Source organism: Sceloporus undulatus, chromosome 1 (assembly GCF_019175285.1).
Source record: "Sceloporus undulatus isolate JIND9_A2432 ecotype Alabama chromosome 1, SceUnd_v1.1, whole genome shotgun sequence".
Taxonomy (NCBI): Eukaryota; Metazoa; Chordata; class Lepidosauria; order Squamata; family Phrynosomatidae; genus Sceloporus; species Sceloporus undulatus.
In genome coordinates this window covers 369,069,302-369,089,513 of record NC_056522.1, presented here as the reverse complement: position 1 = coordinate 369,089,513, position 20,212 = coordinate 369,069,302, and the positions used below count along the sequence as shown (strand labels likewise).

General features: G+C 40.4%; 1 protein-coding gene across 1 annotated transcript in view; it reads left to right on the top strand.

Moving 5' to 3' along the window:
- BRF1 (BRF1 RNA polymerase III transcription initiation factor subunit) overlaps positions 1–20,212 on the top strand; it is a 359,625-nt gene that overhangs the window by 61,808 nt on the left and 277,605 nt on the right. Inside the window, 1 exon segment of the mRNA XM_042446801.1 lies at positions 20,116–20,147. Coding sequence (XP_042302735.1) covers positions 20,116–20,147 — 32 coding nt within the window.

Below are 20,212 nucleotides of genomic sequence, written 5' to 3'. Positions count from 1 at the left end.
ATTTATACCTCCTGCCTCTCCCACGGATCATAATGTGACCTGTCACAGATCGAGGCGGGATTACAACCTTAAAAGTCACTTAGTATAATTTACAATTAATACAACAATAAAATACTAACACTGAATTTACCAAGAATGTCTATTAGTTCTCTAAAAATTACAATTTGTCCATTAGCCAATAATCAGAGTCAAGGAAAAGCAGTCATCATAACCTTTTTATATGGAATTCCGTGGATAAGCCCGCCAGGAGAGATCCGTTTTGAGTGACTTCTTAAAGGCCTCTTTCCGGTAGGTTATTCCATAATCTTGGGGCCGCGGCAGTAAATGCCTTATGTGAAGTTGTTATTAGCCTGATATTATAATATTCTAGTAAGAACTTCCCAAATGTTCTGAGAGTGCAGGGTGGATTATGTAAGGAGAAGTGCTTCCGCAAGTAACTTGGGCCCGAGCCATGTAGGGCTTTAAAGGTAATAACCAACACCTTGTATTGCACCCAGAAGCTAATTGGCAGTCAGTGAAGAGATTTCAGTATTGGTGTTATATGGTCAAACCTAGATGTTCTGGTGACCAATCTGGCTGCTGCATTTTGAACCAAGTGAAGCTTCTGAATTTGGTACAAGGGTAGCCCCAAGTAGAGCGCATTGCAGAAGTGCAAGTACTACTGCTTCAAGGTCCTTTCGGTCCAGGTAGGGACGCAGTTGGCATATCAATCGAAGCTGTTACCAAGCACTCTTGGCCGTCACATCTATTTGGGATGTCAATTGTAAGGACGGATCCAGGAGTACTCCCAAGGCACTTTATAACTATTAATTTATATTTTAAAGTAAACCATTCATACTTATTTTAAATAGTACTATGCTATCTGCAGCTCCTATAAAATAATATAATTGCAACATCCCAGAGGCAGCCAATTGAAGTATAGCTTTGGCCTGCTCCATAAAATTTCCCAAAAGTCTAGTTCAAAAGAGAGAATGTTGTCTTGTTCCTTTATGCATTAAGAAAATTTATCCTGGTGTAGCCATGCTGGCCATACAGCAAGGTACAATAACATCCACAGTCCATGAAACAGTGATGCCTATATTAGGCCAACCAAAATATATATTGCAAGTTTTCGAAGCACAAAAAGTTCCACTGGCTTCTTCATCAGCCTGTGCCTAATAAAGGTATGGCTGTTTTGTGTATTTTGGATGTCATTGAACTTTATGCATTAAGTTGTATTTAAGTTATTTTTCTTTATATCTCTTAAATATATTCTTAAATTGTTTTTATTATATATTTAATTTTAGTACATTTTGTTTATTTCCTTGCTGCTGTAAGGTGAAGAGCAGTCTAAAAATATTTATAGTAGTTGCTAATATGGAAGGATGAAGAGGGAGTGTTGGCAGAGATTTCTCCTTTTCTTTGTGTGAGAGGAGGAAGCAGACTTAAATCCATTTGTTAATCCCTATTAGAGTAGACCCACTAAATGGTAAGTGAACACTTCTGTAAATCTCATTGATTCAGTGAGTTAACTTTAGTTGGATCTAGCAATTGGATTTAGACCTAAGAGTTTACTGCGGCGGTCTCTTTTACGAGCCTGTGGAAGGGCTTGAATACTTGCTGTTGGTGAGTGAGTAGATTTGGGTATGGCCCAGAGTTGGGAAAAGTTAGTTCTTTGAATTATAATGCCCATGTTTCCCCAGCCAGCATGACCAATTGCAATCCAAATATAGAACTTTTCCAAGCTCCAGTTGTTCTTTTCTCTCTGATTCCTCTTGGACTGGATGGCCCTTGTGGTCTCTTCCAACTCTATGATTCTGTAGAGCCCTAATCCTGTGACTACCCATGATTTACTTCAGTGGAAGAAATTGCTTTCTGAATGCAAAGGGTTATTTCTAGAGTGCTTTCCTTTGTTGTCAGAAATGGCAAAGCGAGCTTGTGCAACTGGCTGCAGACAGTACCCACCCACATCCCCAAGTGGCATAATCTCATTGAACTAGTTGAGATGTGAACCCTGCTGTGATGATGATCATGTAGCAGCATGTTTTCTTGCCAGACTGTTGTCTTTTGTGTGCTTTCAGAAAAACTGTAGAAACACTTTCATTCCTCTGCTGCCCATTCATTCCTATGCTGACTTCTTAATGTGATGGTATTCATTTTACGTAATGACTGTATTTTAGTAGTTTTCTCTGTTTTTATTATTATGAGCAAGGGTCCAGAATTTTTGGCTGCTGTAGCCAGGGCTTCAAAAAGTTATTTTTTGGACTACAGTTTACAGAATCCACCTGCTAGCATGGCCAGTTGGCATGTTGGTGGGTGAATTTTGGAAGATGTAACATTTCCGAACTCTTCCATGTTCATGTCATTGCACTCCTCCTCTATATGAGTCCGGAGATGGTCTTCCATTTCTCTGCCCAGAGCCAAGTTTGGGGTTGGAGGAGGGAAGGTGCTGTTAGTTTATAGGCACAGTGCAACTGTGAGGACAGTTCTCTCTCCATCTCCAGTTCCAACCTCAAGAACAGGACTGTGGCTCTATGGCAAGGATGACACTCACCAGAACATTTGCCATGGAGACGTTTTGTTGACTGTTGAGTATGGAGAGGGGTGTAATATAGATTTCAAAAGCAAATAATGAAATGTACGTAAGCTAATCACAAGCAACAAAAGGGGGGGGGGGGGGTTTAAACCCCAAGTAGGTGAATCTACACTAGTGTACATGGCAGTCCATCTCTGTCCAGCAAGACTTGATGGTTCAAATACATGACATAGCTCCGTTCTACAAACCTCTCTCTCTCCTGCCTGATATCTTTTTATGTCTGTGTGGACTTGGGTGAAATAGGCTGATTTCTGTTCTTTATCAAATTCACTTAGGAAATGAAGAGAGAAGTGCCTCATTTTTCAAGTTGACTTGACTGCAAGTATATTTTTCAGTCTGAGGCCTAGTCTGAATGGAGTCAGAAGCAGACTCAATCTGTGAAAGCTTATGCTACAACTTCTTTTGCTCAATTAGGACATTACCACATGAGGCTCTAGAAATGGAATTAAAGGTTAATGACAGCAAATTATCACACAATGTTGTTACTCTTCTGTATGTGTCCTGTCATCTGAGCATTAGTGTGGTGCTACTTTTGATTAATGGAGAATACCTGTGGATAGCCACCAATATCACTGTTTTCCCATGATTACACAGGTGTGAATGTCATGGCTGCTGCAGTCCCAAAATCATGGAATTCACATAGTGCAAAGTGGACGTAACTGCAACAGCATGCCTTTTCTCCCTTTTCTGCCACATCACTATACGTCCAGTGCTGAGATGACTGGATGGATGAGGAAAAAGGGGAGAGGAGGGTGGTATCAGCATATACTGTTCAGAAAAATGGGACCATTAACATTCACTATCAAGGTAAGCTTTAAAAACTTGCATCCCAGTTGCTCTTCCCTGTTGCTCAAGGTGGCATATACTTTACTTCACCCACCATTTTATCTTCACAACAACTTTTGGAGTAGGTTAGGTAAAAAAACAACGAGAGGCCCGAGGTCACCTGGTAAAGTTCATGGCTGCGTGGGGATTTGAACCCAGGTTTCCTCATAGATAGACATAGCAGATAAAAACTACCAACAGAAAAGGAAGAACAAGAGACATCTTTCACAAGATCTGAGAAATAAAAGGAAAATTTAAATCAAGAATGTGAATGCTGTACAACCAGCAGGGGAACATATTACATGACAAAGAAGAAATGAAAAAGGTGATGGAAACAATACAAGGAAGAGTGTATAAAAGAGGTGAAAAGTTGACAGATTGATTTAAAGAAGAATCGTATGAAGACGAACCTTCTGTTTTTAAAAGGAAAGTGAGAACTACATTTCAGACAAATCAGTCACCAGGAACAGATGACATGCCAATCTGTTGACTATCTATATTAGATGGAGTTCTTTGTAACAATAAAATAAGTTTTGGGTTTTTTAAACCTTATCAGAGTATCCTGTTTCTTACCAGAAGCTCAGATGCACTGCATAATACCGAATATAAATTCCAACAACAAATAAACCTTGAACTCTCTCTAGAAGCAAAGATGACTAAATTGACATTGTCATACTGTGGCCATATCATAAGAAGAAAGGACTCCGTAGAAAAGAGTATGGGCTTGGTAAAATTGAGGGCAATAGGAGTAGTGGAAAACCATAAACTGGATGGATAGAGTCAGTTGGCTGCCTTTGCACTGTAGAAATAATCCAGTTTGACACTGCTTTAACTGCCATAATTATTATTATTATTATTATTTATTTATTTATATTCCACCTCATCTGCTTTGAGGATCAAGGCGGGTAACAACAAAGTTCATACAATACACAATAATAAAAACAAGCCCCTCAAGACCCTGGCCCAACCCTCCCTCCCAAATATAAAATTAAACAGTAAAACATGGTTAAAAAGCACATAACAATACATCAAAATTTAAAAAACCAAAAACAAAACAAAACAAAACAAAAAAAAACCCCGCAAATAAGAAAAATAATAAAAGGAGGGGGATTCAAATGGTTCTGGACATTATCAATCGGGGAAGGCCTGCTGGAAGAGAAAGGTTTTTGTCACCTTTTTAAAAGCCTCGAGTAAGGATAATTGGCGAATCTCTTCTGGCAGGTCATTCCAGGTTTTTGGAGCAGTGGCAGAGAAGGACCTCCGGGAGGTCACCGCCAGTCTGGTCTTTCTAGATTGTAAAAAGTTTTTCCTGGAGGATCGGAGTGTACGGGAAGAATTGTATGGGAGGAGGCGTTAAGACTGGACCCAGGCCATGTAGGGTTTTATAGGTGATAACCAACACCTTGTACTGTGCCCGGAAGCTAATAGGCAGCCAATGTAGTGATTTTAAAATAGGTGTAATATGGTCGAACTTGGATTTTCTGGCGACCAGACTGGCTGCCATGTTTTGTATCAATTGAAGTTTCTGGACGTGGCACAAAGGTTGCCTCATGTAGAGTGAATTGCAGAAGTCAAGACGAGGTTACTAGAGCATGTATGACCGTTTCTAGGTCCCGCTGCTCCAGGTAGGGGCGCAACTGGCGTATCAGCCGAAGCTGGTAACAGGCACTGCTGGCTGTCGCATCAATCTGAGAAGACGGCTGAAGCGATGAATCCAGGAGCACCCTCAAGCTGCGGACGCAGTCTTTCAGGGGAAGTGTAAGCCCATCTAGAACTGGCGAACTTATCTCCATACCCAGATTGGGGTTACCTATCACGAGTACCTCAATTTTATTTGGATTCAGCTTAAGTCTATTTTCCCTCATCCAATCCATTACCGACTTCAGGCAGTCATTCTGGGGGGAGATGCTCTCCTTGGTCACTGAAACAGTCTGAGACATAGAGAAATAAATTTGGGTGTCATCAGCGTACTGATAACACCCCACCCTATGTCTCCGGGTGATCTCACCCAGCGGCTTCATGCCATGACTCAGTGCTGTGGAATTTTGGGAATTGTAATTTTGTGAGGCATTTAGCTTTCTCATCAGTGAGCTCTAGTGCCACAATAAACTACGGTTCCCAGACTTCCATAGCATTGAGCCATAGCAGTTAAAGTTGTGTTAACCTGGATTATTTCTGCAGTGTGGATGTAGAGGCCATGGCCATGAGTCTGCAAGAGCTGAACAGGGCTGTTGATGACAGGGTGACTTGGATGCCTCTCATTCATAGGGTTGCCATAAGTCCCTTGAATGCAGTTAACAACAAAACTATTCTTCAATCATTAATTTTTTCTTTGACTCTCATTAGATCATTAAATGTATGCAAAGGGATCTTGTAGCACCTTTGAGACTGGCTATGTGAAAGAAATTGCAGAATGAGCTTTTGGAGACTTGGTCTTTTCCCTCAGATGAAGTTTATGAAAACTCATGCTACAACTTCTTTGCACAGTTAGTTTCAAAGGTGCCACAAGATCCTTTTGCATACTGATATACCAGACAAACCTGACTATGCCTCTCTAGTTCATTAAATGTGATGGTAGACTATTGACCTCGGAACTGAAGAGACTTGAAGAATTTCTTCAAAACAGGAGTTGTTGTTTCTGGAGTCAAGTTTCACTCAAAGAGATTGCACTCATTGCGCTGCATCTCTACCGAATTACAGTCAAACCAATGGCTGTGTAATGTGCAAAAAGGACTGTTTTTTTTCTCTTACATATTGTTGGGAAGATACTATTTTGCCAGAGGCAAACGATATGTGCAATTAGTGCATATTTTTCTTGTGAAGAACTCTAGTAACTGAGATAAATTTACAGTACAGTATCTCCTAAAAGTGGGAGGGAGACAAGAGAAAGAACCTTGATAATGAAAAGAGCATTTGCTGTGTTGTAAACCAGACTGGTGATAAGTGTTCACCGTCTTCATAGGATTAAGAGGCATAAAAAATTGATGAGACTTCCAAGGAAATATTCTTTTTGCCTTTGTTAAAAGTTTTCTCAGTGGAATTGTTTGTAGTTGTCATTTTAAAATCTTGGTAATTGTAAGCTCCCTCCCTCTCTGGCAGTAAATTAGCTCATCTGCTTGGCACAGTAAAGTTTTAAACTTTTAAAATTTAATTGGTGAACATATTGGAATGCAGACTCAGTGGCCTGGTTTGCGTCTTTGAGGACAGGAGTTCTTCAAAACAACAATAGAATAGAATAGAAGTTGTGATGTTTCTCTGTGATGGGCATATAAGTTGTGCATGATTTCAAGCATTAGAACTGCTCCCTATATTGCTTTTCCAAGATTATTTGAAATTAATTTTTTATGTCCTAAGCAAGCCTTTTGATATAAAAAGGGAGTTCTGGCTTCATAAAATGCACTATAGGTTGTTGATCTCTAAAATTAAACACTGAAGTTTAATTTATTTGACTTGAAGCACTATATATAAATTATTGCACAGCATTTCAAAGATACTATTTTGTTAACTGTAGATCAGGTGGAAGGTAAATTTAAGAAAATAAATCTTTGTGACAGGTAGTTACACATTGTCAGGCCAGTTAAGGCAGTCTCTTATCCATTGCTGGGCAGCTTTTTGTGTTTTCATCCTCCTCATACAGTATCCACATACAACAGCAAAACTTACTGGAGAAATTCAGAATTATTTGGTTTTGACACTACATCAAGGGAAAGAAGCCATGATTACAAATTGTCTTGTACTTCTTATTTCACTGATTTTTCCCTCTATTGCATTCAAAGAACAGTATCTCTTACTGGAAATAATACTAGTTCCAAGTTTGAATTTTAGAGGGTGAGGCATAGCTCCCCATCCTTATTTTGTAATGCATGTGACTAAGTAAAGAGGGGTTTTTAAAGTTGCAATGGTAGTTCCTATGGAATTATATATATATATATATATATATATATATATATATGGCCTGTCTCCCTTCTCCCATCTTGATTTATGTTTTTGATGCAATTTCTGCTGCAGTTGAATTGTTAGTTGTTCTGGGACTGCTGTCTGTTTTGGGGTTTCTGATGCACTTGCTGAGTAGGAAGGTACATACACCATATGAAAGGGCGAGTTGGCCTCCAGAGCTTTCTTAATTGAGTTCTTCTTTCTAGTACACACTATCCTCTGGTTCCTTGACACAGCTGAAGATTTCATCAGTATCCAGTTAGGATGTTCTTTAGTGTTCCCTAAAGGCTTTGCTGTTCTTGAACAATGTGGCTACATTATGTTGATGTACTTTTTTTCCAGCAAAAGGCATGCACACTTACTGCTGATTTAGTAGTGCATTAGAAGGTACTGATATATATATTTAAAAGGATAGCTTTCAAAATTTTGTTAGCTGTAGAGTGGGGCCATCTTATTGTGAATTACGGTGTATTTGGAAATGTCTTGGAATAAAAATGCTCTCTTGCAGGGTCAGAGGAGTCCTGCTGCTTATGCTGACTAATTCATTATTTCAGAGCACTGTGTTTTTTTGGTTTTTTGTTTTTTTGTGAGGGGGTTGCTTCTTGGTTCATTGCCCCAGCCTTTGCTGTAGAACAAAGTACAGTCAGACCTTGGTATCCCTGGGGGGGATCCGTTCTGGACTCTTGCCGCAGATACCGACAAACATGGGATCTCAGGTCCTGTTTTTTCTAATGGTGGCGCAACATGCATATACTGCCATTGGGGACAATGGGGGCTTGCCATCCACGGATGCTCAAATCTGCAGATGCAACTCAGCGTATAAGGTGGCTTTCATATGTTGCTTGAATCCCAAATCACATACAGTATTAGGAATGTGGTAAGGCTTAACGGTATGCCAAAAACTAACTTTCGGTTTTCTTTTTGGATGTCAGCTTTCTGCACTCATAATAGACTGTAGCTATTGATCCACACAATTAAAAATGTTGTGGTGATGATTGATAATAAGAGTTGTGAGAGGCTGTATTGGAAGAGTTGTTGTGAATGGCTGTATCTTTAGCCATGTCTGGAGGGTATGGAGGGTATCTTTAGCCATGTCTAGAGGATATGGTCTCATATCCAGGATCCAAGAAGCACTGCTGCTGAAGATGGAGACAGAGGATTGACTGACTGATAGATTTGTAAGTCCTACGTTGCTCTCCCACTCCCAAAGTGGGACACTTGATGGCTGTTAATCAGATCAAATGGATGAAATATAACAAGCAGAAGGTAAACTTCTGTTGGACTTCAACCTGCCTAAGAAATATTTGAGGTGTGGGTGGATTTGGTTTGCTCCAATAATCAAAGCTAAAGACTTTGTTTTAAAGAAAGAAACTGAGCAGTTTTGCAGACATTGCACTTTTCCCAGGCTACCAGGTTTGAGTGTTGGACTAAGACTCTGCAGACCAGGGTTTGATTATCTGCTTGAGCATAAAAACCGACAGGGTGGCCTTGGGCAAGTCACACATTCTCAGCCTCAGAGGATGGCAAGGGCAAACCCCCGCTGAAGAACCTTGACAAGAAAACCTCATGGTGTGTTCATATTAGGTTCACCATAGATCAAAAATGACTTGGAGACTTACAGCAACAAGTTAACTGTATTAATGGAGACCATGGAAAACGAGATCTGTTTTAAACATGTAGGAGGCATTTGAGAGTAATAGAACTGACAAAATGCCCAAGCCTCTTCTAATCTGAAAATTTCTCCACAACAAGCTTTCTTTCAAACAACTTTATCTTGAGATCTTTATTCTTGAACCCTTAATCCTATAAACTAGACTGAGCTACACCCTGTAAACAAACATTTTGCAAGTAACTTCTAGTTTTGACAGAATGACTGGGCAATTCTTTGGTCTGCCGTGCTCTCTCTCATCTGTCTCCCCCATCCCCATAGATTTGTAACTTTTTTAAAAAATGTTTGGTCTCAGATTTTCATGGTTTTTCCCCCTCTGTTTTCTTATCCTTTAAGGATTTCAGGTTTGCTTAAATCAGTCCAGGATTGTGTGTTGGTTCATTCTCTCTGTACTGCTTTCTTCTAGTAACTGAGAGTAGCTTCAGATTTTCCACAGCTAAAAAATACAGTCTTGTGAGGTGAGATGATTGCTGTGTACTAAGAGGATGAGAGATGGAGGTAGGAGGAATGTTCCCCATGTACAAATAAGTCCAGGACAGACACATATTTTTATTGATTGTTTCCATTGTTTCTGATTTAAAAAGAAAACATGCTTAATAAGAACTTACTACAGTGAATGATTTATTGTCTTTTTACGGCATATAAAACATTTGCAAAATCTCCTCTCCATGTCAATAATATCTATTATAAAATACCCATCTAACAACCCTGTGAAAGTGATAGTTGCAAAATTCAGGACAAACAAAAGGAAGTCTTATCCAGAATGTAGTTCAGAATGTGGTTGACAGACATGTAATTTGGAGTGTTTCTAAAAGTGTTGACAAAATAGTGAAAGAAAGTAGCAGTGGCTGTGTGCTATGATAGAGCAATGGAACCTCCATATTTAGTGACAGTATACTGTTAAATGCTAGCTACTGAGAGATAGCCCGTAGGTAAGTGCTGTTGCCTTCATGACCAGCTTGTTTGTTGGCTTTCAGGATTGATATAGCTTGTCACTGCCAGAAACCAAACATCAGATTAGATTAATGATTACCATATTTCTTTCATTTTCTCTTCCTTGTTTTAGAATACCAATTTTTCAGTGAAAGGAATTCTAGGCAGTGATTGTAGAGTTCCTTACTCTAATTAATAATAATAATAATAATAATAATAATAATAATAATAATAAATTGTTTATTTATTAACCGCTTTCCCCAGGATCAAAGCGGTGTACAAGTGTCAGTAAAGACAATCAGTAAAAACAATACCACAATTCACATATTAAAATACACATTAAAACGAATTAAATCCAAAAGCATAGTTAAAAACATACAGTAATAATGTTAAAATCATGAATATCAATACGTCAAATATATTCCAGTTACTTGCTGCCTTATTTGACAACTAATTCTTTGACATTGTTCATTAAAGTGCTGAAAAGGTTACTTGATACACTTGTTGCTGTTGAGTGCCTTCAGATTGTTTCCGACTTACGATAGGACCTAACGTGAACCTATCATGGGATTTTTTTGACAAGCTTCTTCAGAGGGGGTCTGCCATTGCCATCCTCTGAGGCTGAGAATATGTGACTTGCCCAAGGTCAGCCAGTGGATTTCCATGGCCAAGCCAGGAATCGAATCCTGGTCTCCAGAGTTGTAATGCAACATTCAAGCCATAATACCAAATCAACTCATTTGAGATGTGATGCTTGAGGAGAGTGCTGAGGATACCATGACAGACAAAAAGAAAAACAAATGGGTTTGGGAACTGATCAAGCTTGAACTCTCCCTGGAAACTAAGATGACTGAGCTGAGACTGGTCACATCATGAGAAGGCATGACTCCTTGGAAAAACAATAATACTGGGAAAGGTGGAGGGAAGTAGAAAGAGAGGAAGACCACATGCTAGATGGATGGACTTTATTAAGGTGGTCATGGGTATGAATTTTTAGGAACTAAGCAGAACAGTGGTTTACAGAGCGTCTTGGAGATGTCTCATTCACAGGGTCACCATGAATTTGTAAAGTCGAAGGCTTTCATGGCTGGCATCCACAGTTTTTTGTGCGTTTTTCGGGCTATGTGGCCATGTTCCAGAACATGGTCATATAGCCTGAAAAACCCACAAAAATCACCATGAATTGAAATTGACTTGAGAGCAGTTAACAACAAGCTGAGACTGTTGTACTTTGGTCACTCACACCATGAGAAGGCATGATTAGAAAAGACAATAATGCTAGGAAAGCAGAAGGCCAGCAGAAAGAGAGGAAGACCAAAGGCCAGTGAGACTGTGAGAGAGATCATGGGCATGAATTTGCAGGACCTGAGCAGGGCAGTGGAGGATAGAGGATCTTGGAGATGTCTCATCCACAGCTTCGCCATGAATAAGGGCCGACTCGAGGAGAGCTAACAACAACAACTGGGACACAGCTGAGCTGGTCACCACCAGTCCCTTGTGCCCATTCGGATGAAGGAGCCTGAAAATTTTGCTTCACAGGCCTCTGCTCTTCCTCCCAGCAATCCCTCTATTTCTGTTATGTCATGTGCAAATCTCACATGCCTTAAAAACTTGTGTAATGATGCAATCAGACACAAAAGCATGAGGTAATCCCAGAGGGCTGTTTCCTGGTCTTTGTAGCTAGTTAAACATTTACAGCTAGATTTGAACTTCTGCTGTTTTTAGTAGTTCTCTGTTCTTTATATAGCTCCCTTTGTGGTGGGTTTGAAATGTCTATAAATAGCTCTACCAAATGGCTTTGCCCAGGGATAATCTTGCACACAAAGGGAGCTTAACTGCATCTGAGGGTCTGAGTGTTTGCATGGATCCTATCTAGGAGGACAAATGTTGGTCTGTGTTTTGCATTCTAGCTACAGTAAAGATGTGACTTGCTCCATTTTTCGGACCTTTCTTTTCTCCCACCAGTTGCTGGGAATGAAGTCAGTATTTCTGTGACTCACTGTCCCCAAACCTTGGTTTCTCTCTCTCTCTCTTTTTCTGCTTTAAAAGGAAAGAGCTTAAAACAAAGGGGTGTTTTTACAACTGCTTCCTTCTGATAATTGCTGTCACAGCAGGCATAACAAAAGCCAGCCCCATGGGTGGCCAGTGACACATTTCCCCTTTGCTGGGGCAACCTGACATCTAAGCCTTGCCAGATATTGCTGCAGGCAGGCCTCAGATTTGTTCTCTAAACTTTTCTTCTTTTTTAATGGACATCCGAACCTCCTTCATCTGAAAGAAGGATGCAAATATATATATATAAAAATAAAATAAATCAACAACAATTAACCATAGTGATTTAACAATGCAGCAGTAGTGTCTTTTATTCAGCCCACTTTGCGTTACACTATCATTGTTTTGTGTCCCTTCCCTTAGGGTTTGAAAGTTGTGTGTTTGAGGATTTTACAAGAATTACTGAGGCAGAGAGATCCTTGGAGTACTGAACTTCAGTTTATAACTGTATTGTTATGCCACCTGTCCAACATTCAGGGTGTGATGTATAGATTTCCCCTGCTCTTTCCTTCTAATCTTTGCCTGGATAGGCTCAGAGTCTGTATGGGATAGTGGTCTGAGTGTTGGACTATGACTCTGCAGACCAGGTTTCAAATCCTACTCAGCCATGGAAACCCACTGGGTGACCTTGGGCAAGTCACACTGTCTCAGCCTCAGAGGAGGGCAAAGGCTCAAACCCCCTAAGAACAAATTTTACTAAGAAAATCCTCATGATTAGTTCACCGTAGGGTTGCCATGAGTCAGAAATGACTTGAAGGCATTCAATGGCAACAATGGATAGGCTTACCCCAACCTTCTCCCACCAGGCGTCCTCTGGATATGTTAATCTTACAGTGCTCATGCCGCTTCTCGTCAGTGTGAGTTGTAGTTCAGTACATCTAAAGAGCCCCATGTTGGGGAAGAGAAGGCTACTGCGACAGGTTTTGCTGAGAAATATTACCAGGCCAAATGGTAAGCTTCACAGCAGAGGAAGGATTCCAACCTGAGCTTCTTCTGCATTTGCTTTCCATCAGCAGAAGAGAGCATCATTAGATGTAGCAAGCTCGCATGGTGTAGAGGCTTGAGTATTGGACTAGGACTCTGGGAGGGTGTGTGTGTACCTTCCAAGCTGCCTGTCAACATAGGGCACTCCATGAATCTCATAGTGTTTCTTTGGTAAGGAATACTTAAGGAATACCTTTTTCAAATTATTTTAATTGTTTTAACTGATGCTATTCCTAATACCTGGTTTTATGTATAGTAATTGGGGTTAGGGAAAGGTTAGGGGGTTGAGGGACCGAGGGAATATTTTTATGCTTTTCTTTGTATAATTTTGTATTTGAATTCTGTTGTTACCCACCTCAATCCTCCAAGAGAGGCGGGATAAAATAATTAATTAATTAATTAATTAATTGTTACTCAAATCAAGGTAACATTGCCAGTTCCTTCCTCTGAAATGTAGCCTTACAGCACTTGGTGTTCTTTGACAGTCTCACATCCAAGTACTAACCCGACTAACCCTGCTTAGCTTCCAAGATCAGAAGGGATCTGATGCCTGTAGGGTATAGAGTGCAAATCCACCCCCTTGGCTATGGAAACTTAATGGGTAAGAGTGAAAATAATCTTACTCTTCCTTTCCTGCAGTGTGAATGTTCTGTGAACAGAGTTCTCAGGATTCATACCAACAAACTGGCTAGAAACTTACTCTTCCCTGTATCAAGTGAGCAGAAAACTTTCTCTTTTTTCAAAGGAGGAAGTGCTGGAAATAATTGGGAACTAACCTGTTCCATGACTTCAGGCACTGAAAATCATGATCTTAATCATACACCCCTTTCCATAGCTTCATCCTCACCTTTTGTTTATGAGCACAGCGGGCTTTTACGGGTGTTGATTCCTTCTTTTATAGGTACCTTTTGTGGAGCTGATGAGAGGCAGATTGGGGATTGAAGAAATTACTCATTTCTGTGCATTCTGAAAACAGCAATAAAGCCTCGCCCTCTTTGTTTTGCTGGTAAAGCAATTGTCTAAGGGTGTGTCAGTGTGGAGGGTTTGTCAGAGGCTGGATGCAGTTGCACTGGCCATCCAGTCTTGTGTGCTGTTTGCAACAAAGATTCGTAAGCTTGTCCAACCCCTGTACTTTATAGGTTTGATTTTTTTTTAATTAACAAGCTGTTGAGTCAGAAGTAGGGACCTCCTGGGCCTTGTGAAGGAAGGGGGTGGTTCATTTAGCTCTTAGAAACAACTGGCAGTGCTTAGGGATATCTGCATCTCATTCTCCACCACAGCATGTACACTGTCTTGAGTACCTACCTGCATGATAGACAATTAAAAAAAAAAAGTGGATTTACATTTTTAAAAAATATGTATATGAAGCACTTTTCTTTATAAAGAGAAGTGACTAAGAGCTTGAACTGTAAATTAAATAGTCCCACTTTAGATCTCACCTTTGAAATGAATTCACTAAGTGGTCTCGCCTCTTGTCTGCCTCAATTTTTCCCATCTGCATTATGGGTAAAGTTAATATTCAAAGCAGATGTGGGCAAAGTGTGTAGCCATTCGGATTGTAGCTTTCATAACCCCTCACTATTGGCTAGGCTAGCTAGGTGATATTCCAATCAAACTGCTGCAGTTCACATCGACAGAGTCAACTCTAGTGCTAATCAACATATGTCAACAGATATAGAAAACAAAATGAAGGCCAACAGATTGGAAACAATCAATACATATCCCCATCCACAAAAAAAGAGACACAAAGCACTGCAGCACCTATAGGACCATAGCACTAATCTTCCATGGAAGCAAAATTCTGTTCAAAATTCTGCAGCATAGACTCCAGCCATACATGGAGAGAGAAATCCCAGAGGTCCAGCAGGATTCAGGAAAGGAAGAGGCACTACGGACCACATTGCAAACATACGATGGCTAATGGAGTGCACCAGGAAATTTTAAAAAAAAAAACATTAATAAAATATATATTTTTAAAAACCAGCATGTGCTTTATAGACTATAGCAAAGCCTTTGACTGCATAGACTATGAAAGGCTATGGAATGCTCTTAAGACATGGGAGTGCCACCATGTCTGATAGTCCTGGTGTGGAATCTGTACTCTGGACAAGAGGCTACTGTCAGAACAGAACATGGAGAAACAGAATGGTTCCCAACTGGCAAATGGGTCAGACAAGGCTGCATCTTATCAAGCTACCTATTCATCTTGTATGCAGAACATATTGTAAGCAAGCTTATACAAATGAGGAGGAGGAATGAAAATAGGAGGAAGGAATATCAATAATATAAGATACACAGATGACATCATAATACTAGTAGAAAACCTTTCAGACTTGGAACATCTACTAAGAAAGATCAAGGAAGAGTGCAAGGGCAGGCCTACTGTTGAACAGAAAGAAAACAAAAATAATGACAACAGAGAATCTTGACAAATTCAACCTAGACAATGAAGAAGAAGTTGTAAAAGAGTTCTCATCCCTGGGATCAAAATAGATAGAACTGGGGACTGCAGCCAGGAAATCAGAAGAAGATTAAGAATGGGAAGAGCAGCTATGAAAGAACTAGAAAAGATCCTAAAATGCAAAGATATACAACACTACAAAAGTTAGAATCATACAAGCCATTGTAGTCCCTATTACCATGTGTGAATGTGAGAGCTGGACAGTTAAGAAAGAAGATAGGAAGAAAATCAATGCATTTGAGATGTGCTGGAGAAGACTGCTGAGCATCCTGTAGATGGCCATAAAGACAAACAAATAGGTTCTAGAGAAAAGAAAGCCAGATTTCTCCCTGGAAGCTGAGATGACAAAACTGGGGCTGTTGTACTTTGGATACATCATGAGAAGGCATGAATCGTTGGAAAAAAACAATAATACTGGAAAAGGTGGAGGGAAGTATAAAGAGAAGAAGGCTGCATGCTAGATGGATAGATTCTATTAAGGAGATCATAGGTATGGGTCTGCAGGACCTAGGCAGAGCAGTGAAGGACAGGAAATCTTGGAGATGTCTCATCAACAGGTTGCCATGGGTTGAGATTGACTCAGGGGCGGTTAACAATAACAAAGCTAGGGATCATAAGAATTGCAGTTCAGCATTTGGAGAACCATGCTTTGCCTATCAGTGCTGTGAGCATTACTTTAAAGTCTTGCTTGTGAAGCTTTTTGAACATCAGGAATTGCTATGAGAACTATTATTTACTCTATTAATATGTCACCTGTTTAAGTTGTTTGTGAATTCTCCTCCTGTTTCTAGGAAATCATAGCCTTATAGATGTTATTTGCTGAAATGTGACCAGATAATTTTACAGTACTTTTTCTTATCAAATTGTGTGTGTGTTCTATTACAGTCAATATTTAAACTGAATTGTGTATGCGAAGATCAGTTTCAGTCTTTATTAAATCGAAAGAAAGAGTATAGTTATGCAAAAGTCAACCTTGAGAAATATGCATCAAAGGACTGGAGTCTTGCTGACGCTACTTGGCACAAAATAAGAGAACATTTAATATTATCAAATATTTGCAGGCAAAAACATTTACTATACATGGCAGTCCATTCTCTTGTGTTCTACTTGAGTTTGAGCAATTGTTTTAAAGCTTCTTTAGCCTTTTTAAGGGCCAGTGAGGTCTCCCTATTAGAAACTGAGTGACTAAAAACAATCTTTTGATCCAGCCTCCCCTATCTAGATGCCTCCAGATGTTTTGAACTACAGCTCCTGTATGGCATGGCCTGTACTCAGGGTTGGTGAGAATTGTAGCCCAAAACATGTGGAGAACATTACATTGGGAAAAGGTTGCTCTGACCAGTAGGTGACTTAAAACAGCTGACTTTTGTGGTCTTAGATGGGGATAGGAGGCCTACACCCAGGGTTTTGGCATTGACTTAAGAGTATATTCTCATCTGCAGCTTGATTCAAAATAGTAGAGACAGAACTATCCTTAAGACTCATGTATTATAGGAGAACCAACTCGTACTTTGGGGACACTAACCAGAAAAGTCAGCCATTACAACACTGATGTAATCCACAGAGTTCAATAGATGTGCTTTGCCTAGAGAAGATTCCACTTGTCTCTTGTGTGAGACTGAAAATGAATTTTCTGAAAACTAGTGTGGAGATGATCAGCTGGGAGATTCAAACATTCTCCCAGTCTGTGAAGCTCAGGACTCGAATGGCATCTGTGGGCAGCACAAGAATGGTGACACTGGGCCAAAGGTTCACTGCTGGTGCCTCATCTGAATTCTCTTAACCATTCTACTCAACTTCACGGGAAGGCAAAGGCAAATTCTAGCCTTCCTGAACAAATGTGATCAAGAAACCCCTGTGATAGGTGTCCATAATCCAGAAATGACTTGAAAGCACACAACAATACGCAATTCCATTCCAAGCAATGCATATCATCTGGTCTAGCCACCACTGTACTTTGCCATAATGCCCGTGACCTACTGGGCCATTGTGGGAACTAAGAAGTGGGCCTAAACCCAGCTTCTTTGTGCTGCTTGGGAGTGTCACCACCACCGCCAAATAAGCATTTCAGGACCAACATACTATGGGGTGTGTGTGTGGGGAGATGTTGAAGGCTACTAGAGAAACATTGTCTGGCACGCCATCAGACTTAAAGCTGGGCTTGGATAAAGCTTGTTGGGTGCCCTTGAATCAGTAGAGTCACAGGTTTGGTTTGAAAATAGGTGAAGAGGAAGAAAGAACCATGTATACTGCCCAGTACACCTTGGAGGAAGAGTGCAGTAAATAAATATTGTATTAAAATAAAAATAAATAGAGATCATACTGTTAGACTGGACTGGGTAACTGTGTGGGGACCAGGGGCCAATTTTCCCTGACCTCTCATGGGTCTCACACTTCACAGTAACCCTGAATACCCAAGATTTTCTCTGCCGTTCATATCAAAATGGTGACAGGAAGTGACACTCAGTATTTCCGCCTATTTTCATGTGTTTGGGGAGAGGGCTTACTGCATGGTTTGGAGAAAAACATTATCTGAAAATAACATAAATTAAAAAACATTGGGTGGTGTTGGAGGGCTTGAGGGTTTGAGGAACTGAAGGTGCCACCAGTTTGGATTCCAATAACTGCAGTGTAGTCTGAAGGATGCACTTTGCCCACCTTTGCTTTAGATTGTACGCTCCTTGGTGGCAAGACCTTTATCTGTATATACTGTATATTTCTTTGTATACTGAAACCCAGTTAACTGCCATGTGGTGCTGTACTTCATGTGAGATTTACCTGGCAAAAATACACTGCAACAGACAGAAAGATGGACAAGAAATTTTCAAGAACCAATGATCTGTAATCCCCACAAGTGAGTGGAATAATAACATAGGATGCAATATCTAAAGAAAGGTACACACTCTTTCCTTGATCTCTGGTTGAAACATGATTTGAACTGCTTCAGCTGTCCTTGTATTCCATGTGACTTAGGTACACCTGGCTTTTTGTTGGTTGTGGCTGATTTTCTATTGGTGAAGGTGCCTGTAGGTCAATGCAATCTTGATTAAACATTCCCTCCTATTAGCTTTATTTCCCCGGAGAAGGATGGTGTTGGCATTGGGCTGGTAAGCCTGAAAAGAAGCAAACATGTTAAATCAGTTAGGTGGCAATTTAATATACCCGTGTGCCTGCCAAAGTTTTGATGATTAGTGAAAACTGGAGGTGTTCCTTATAGCCCACGTGGTTACTTTTAAAATGTGTCACAGTCAGAATGGCTTTTTTCCAAATGAGCCTGCTTCCCCTCCTCATTCTTGCTGTGGATGATCTTGAAGTGAGCAGTGAATCATACAGAGATGCACCAGGTAGCCTCCTGTGTGCATGGTGACTGAATCCAAAAGGGGACAAGAATGGAATGTATGAAGGAAGAGAAACAAATCTTCAGCATAGAGATAGTAGGAAATAAACCATGCCAATGCAGTTTGACATTATTAATTTTTGATGGGGTGGTGGTGGTGGTAGTGTAAAGCATGTTTGTTGCCTCCACTCCACACCATTTGCTGCTGAGGGGGAGTTTCCAGCCTGGTTGTGAAACCCACTGGGTGACCTTCAGCAACTCACATGCTCTCAGTCTCAGGCAAACCTCTCACGCATTGGCAAACCTCCTCTGAACAAATCTTGCCAAGAAAACCCCACGATAAGTTTAAGAAAACCTCAAGAGATGGCCTTGGAGTTGCCATAAGTTGGAAATGACTTGAAGGCACAAAACAACAACAGAGACCAAGAAGAAGAGCAGAACATTGACTCATGTTGTGACGTAGGAGAAAAAAGAGTTTTTGATGCCTCTTTTGTGACAGATCTCTTGAGGTACTATTTTAAAAATGTGTGTGTGTATGTGTGCATGTGTACGTGCATGCACGCACGCTTTGGTTAAAATGAAGAATGGTTGGGATTCATGGATTTTATTAAGATCTTTCTGCCTCATGCCTTGCAGTATGCCCCTCATAATATGACACTAAGCTAGGCATGGTGACTTTCACTTTGGTGTCAAATTTATGGGCTTTCTGTAATATTTTGTTTAACTCAACTGGCATGTGTGTATTTTTGACTAGAACTTTCCACTTTTCTTTTGTCATGGGATCCAAGGTGGCTGTTGGCTTAAACCCTAATCAAGCTTTCTTATATTGACAGTGAGTCCATACATCCTAAAACTGAGGTGAGGAGATTCTGCTAGTCCTGGCTCCATTTTTCTGGCCCTAGGACCTCCAGAGAGTGCCACACCAACATCTCCAAAGGGAGCCAGAAATGTCCCAAGTGTCCCCTGCCTTTTCTTGTTAAAACAAAAACTGTTGGAACATGAACCTTACTTTAGAGGTGGATTGTGGCCTCTGAAGACATGTTTCTCTCAGAAGAAATTTAAAAAGTTGCTCTATGGAACACTGGAGGCCCCCAAAATGGGTGGTGATGGTAAGATGCAATATATCCCCTCCCTGTACTTGGTGCTTATGAATGAGGCATGCGTGTTTGTGTGTCTTTTTCAGTAACTTTCACCATCATCACTTAAGGAACCAGAATAACATGATGAGGTGCCCTGTTTATGTGTCTTCAGGATTAGATGATACTCTCTTTCTTCCTGGTTGCCAGTCATCTTGCAATATGTTCTACTTTAATGTGCACGTGTTCCTTAACTGCTTACCACAGACATGCTGCTTGACCTCAGTGACCTCCTTCAGGTATTGTATCTGCTTCTGTTTAAAAGCTTGATTCAAACATTAACCCTTGCAAATGAAGACAAGCA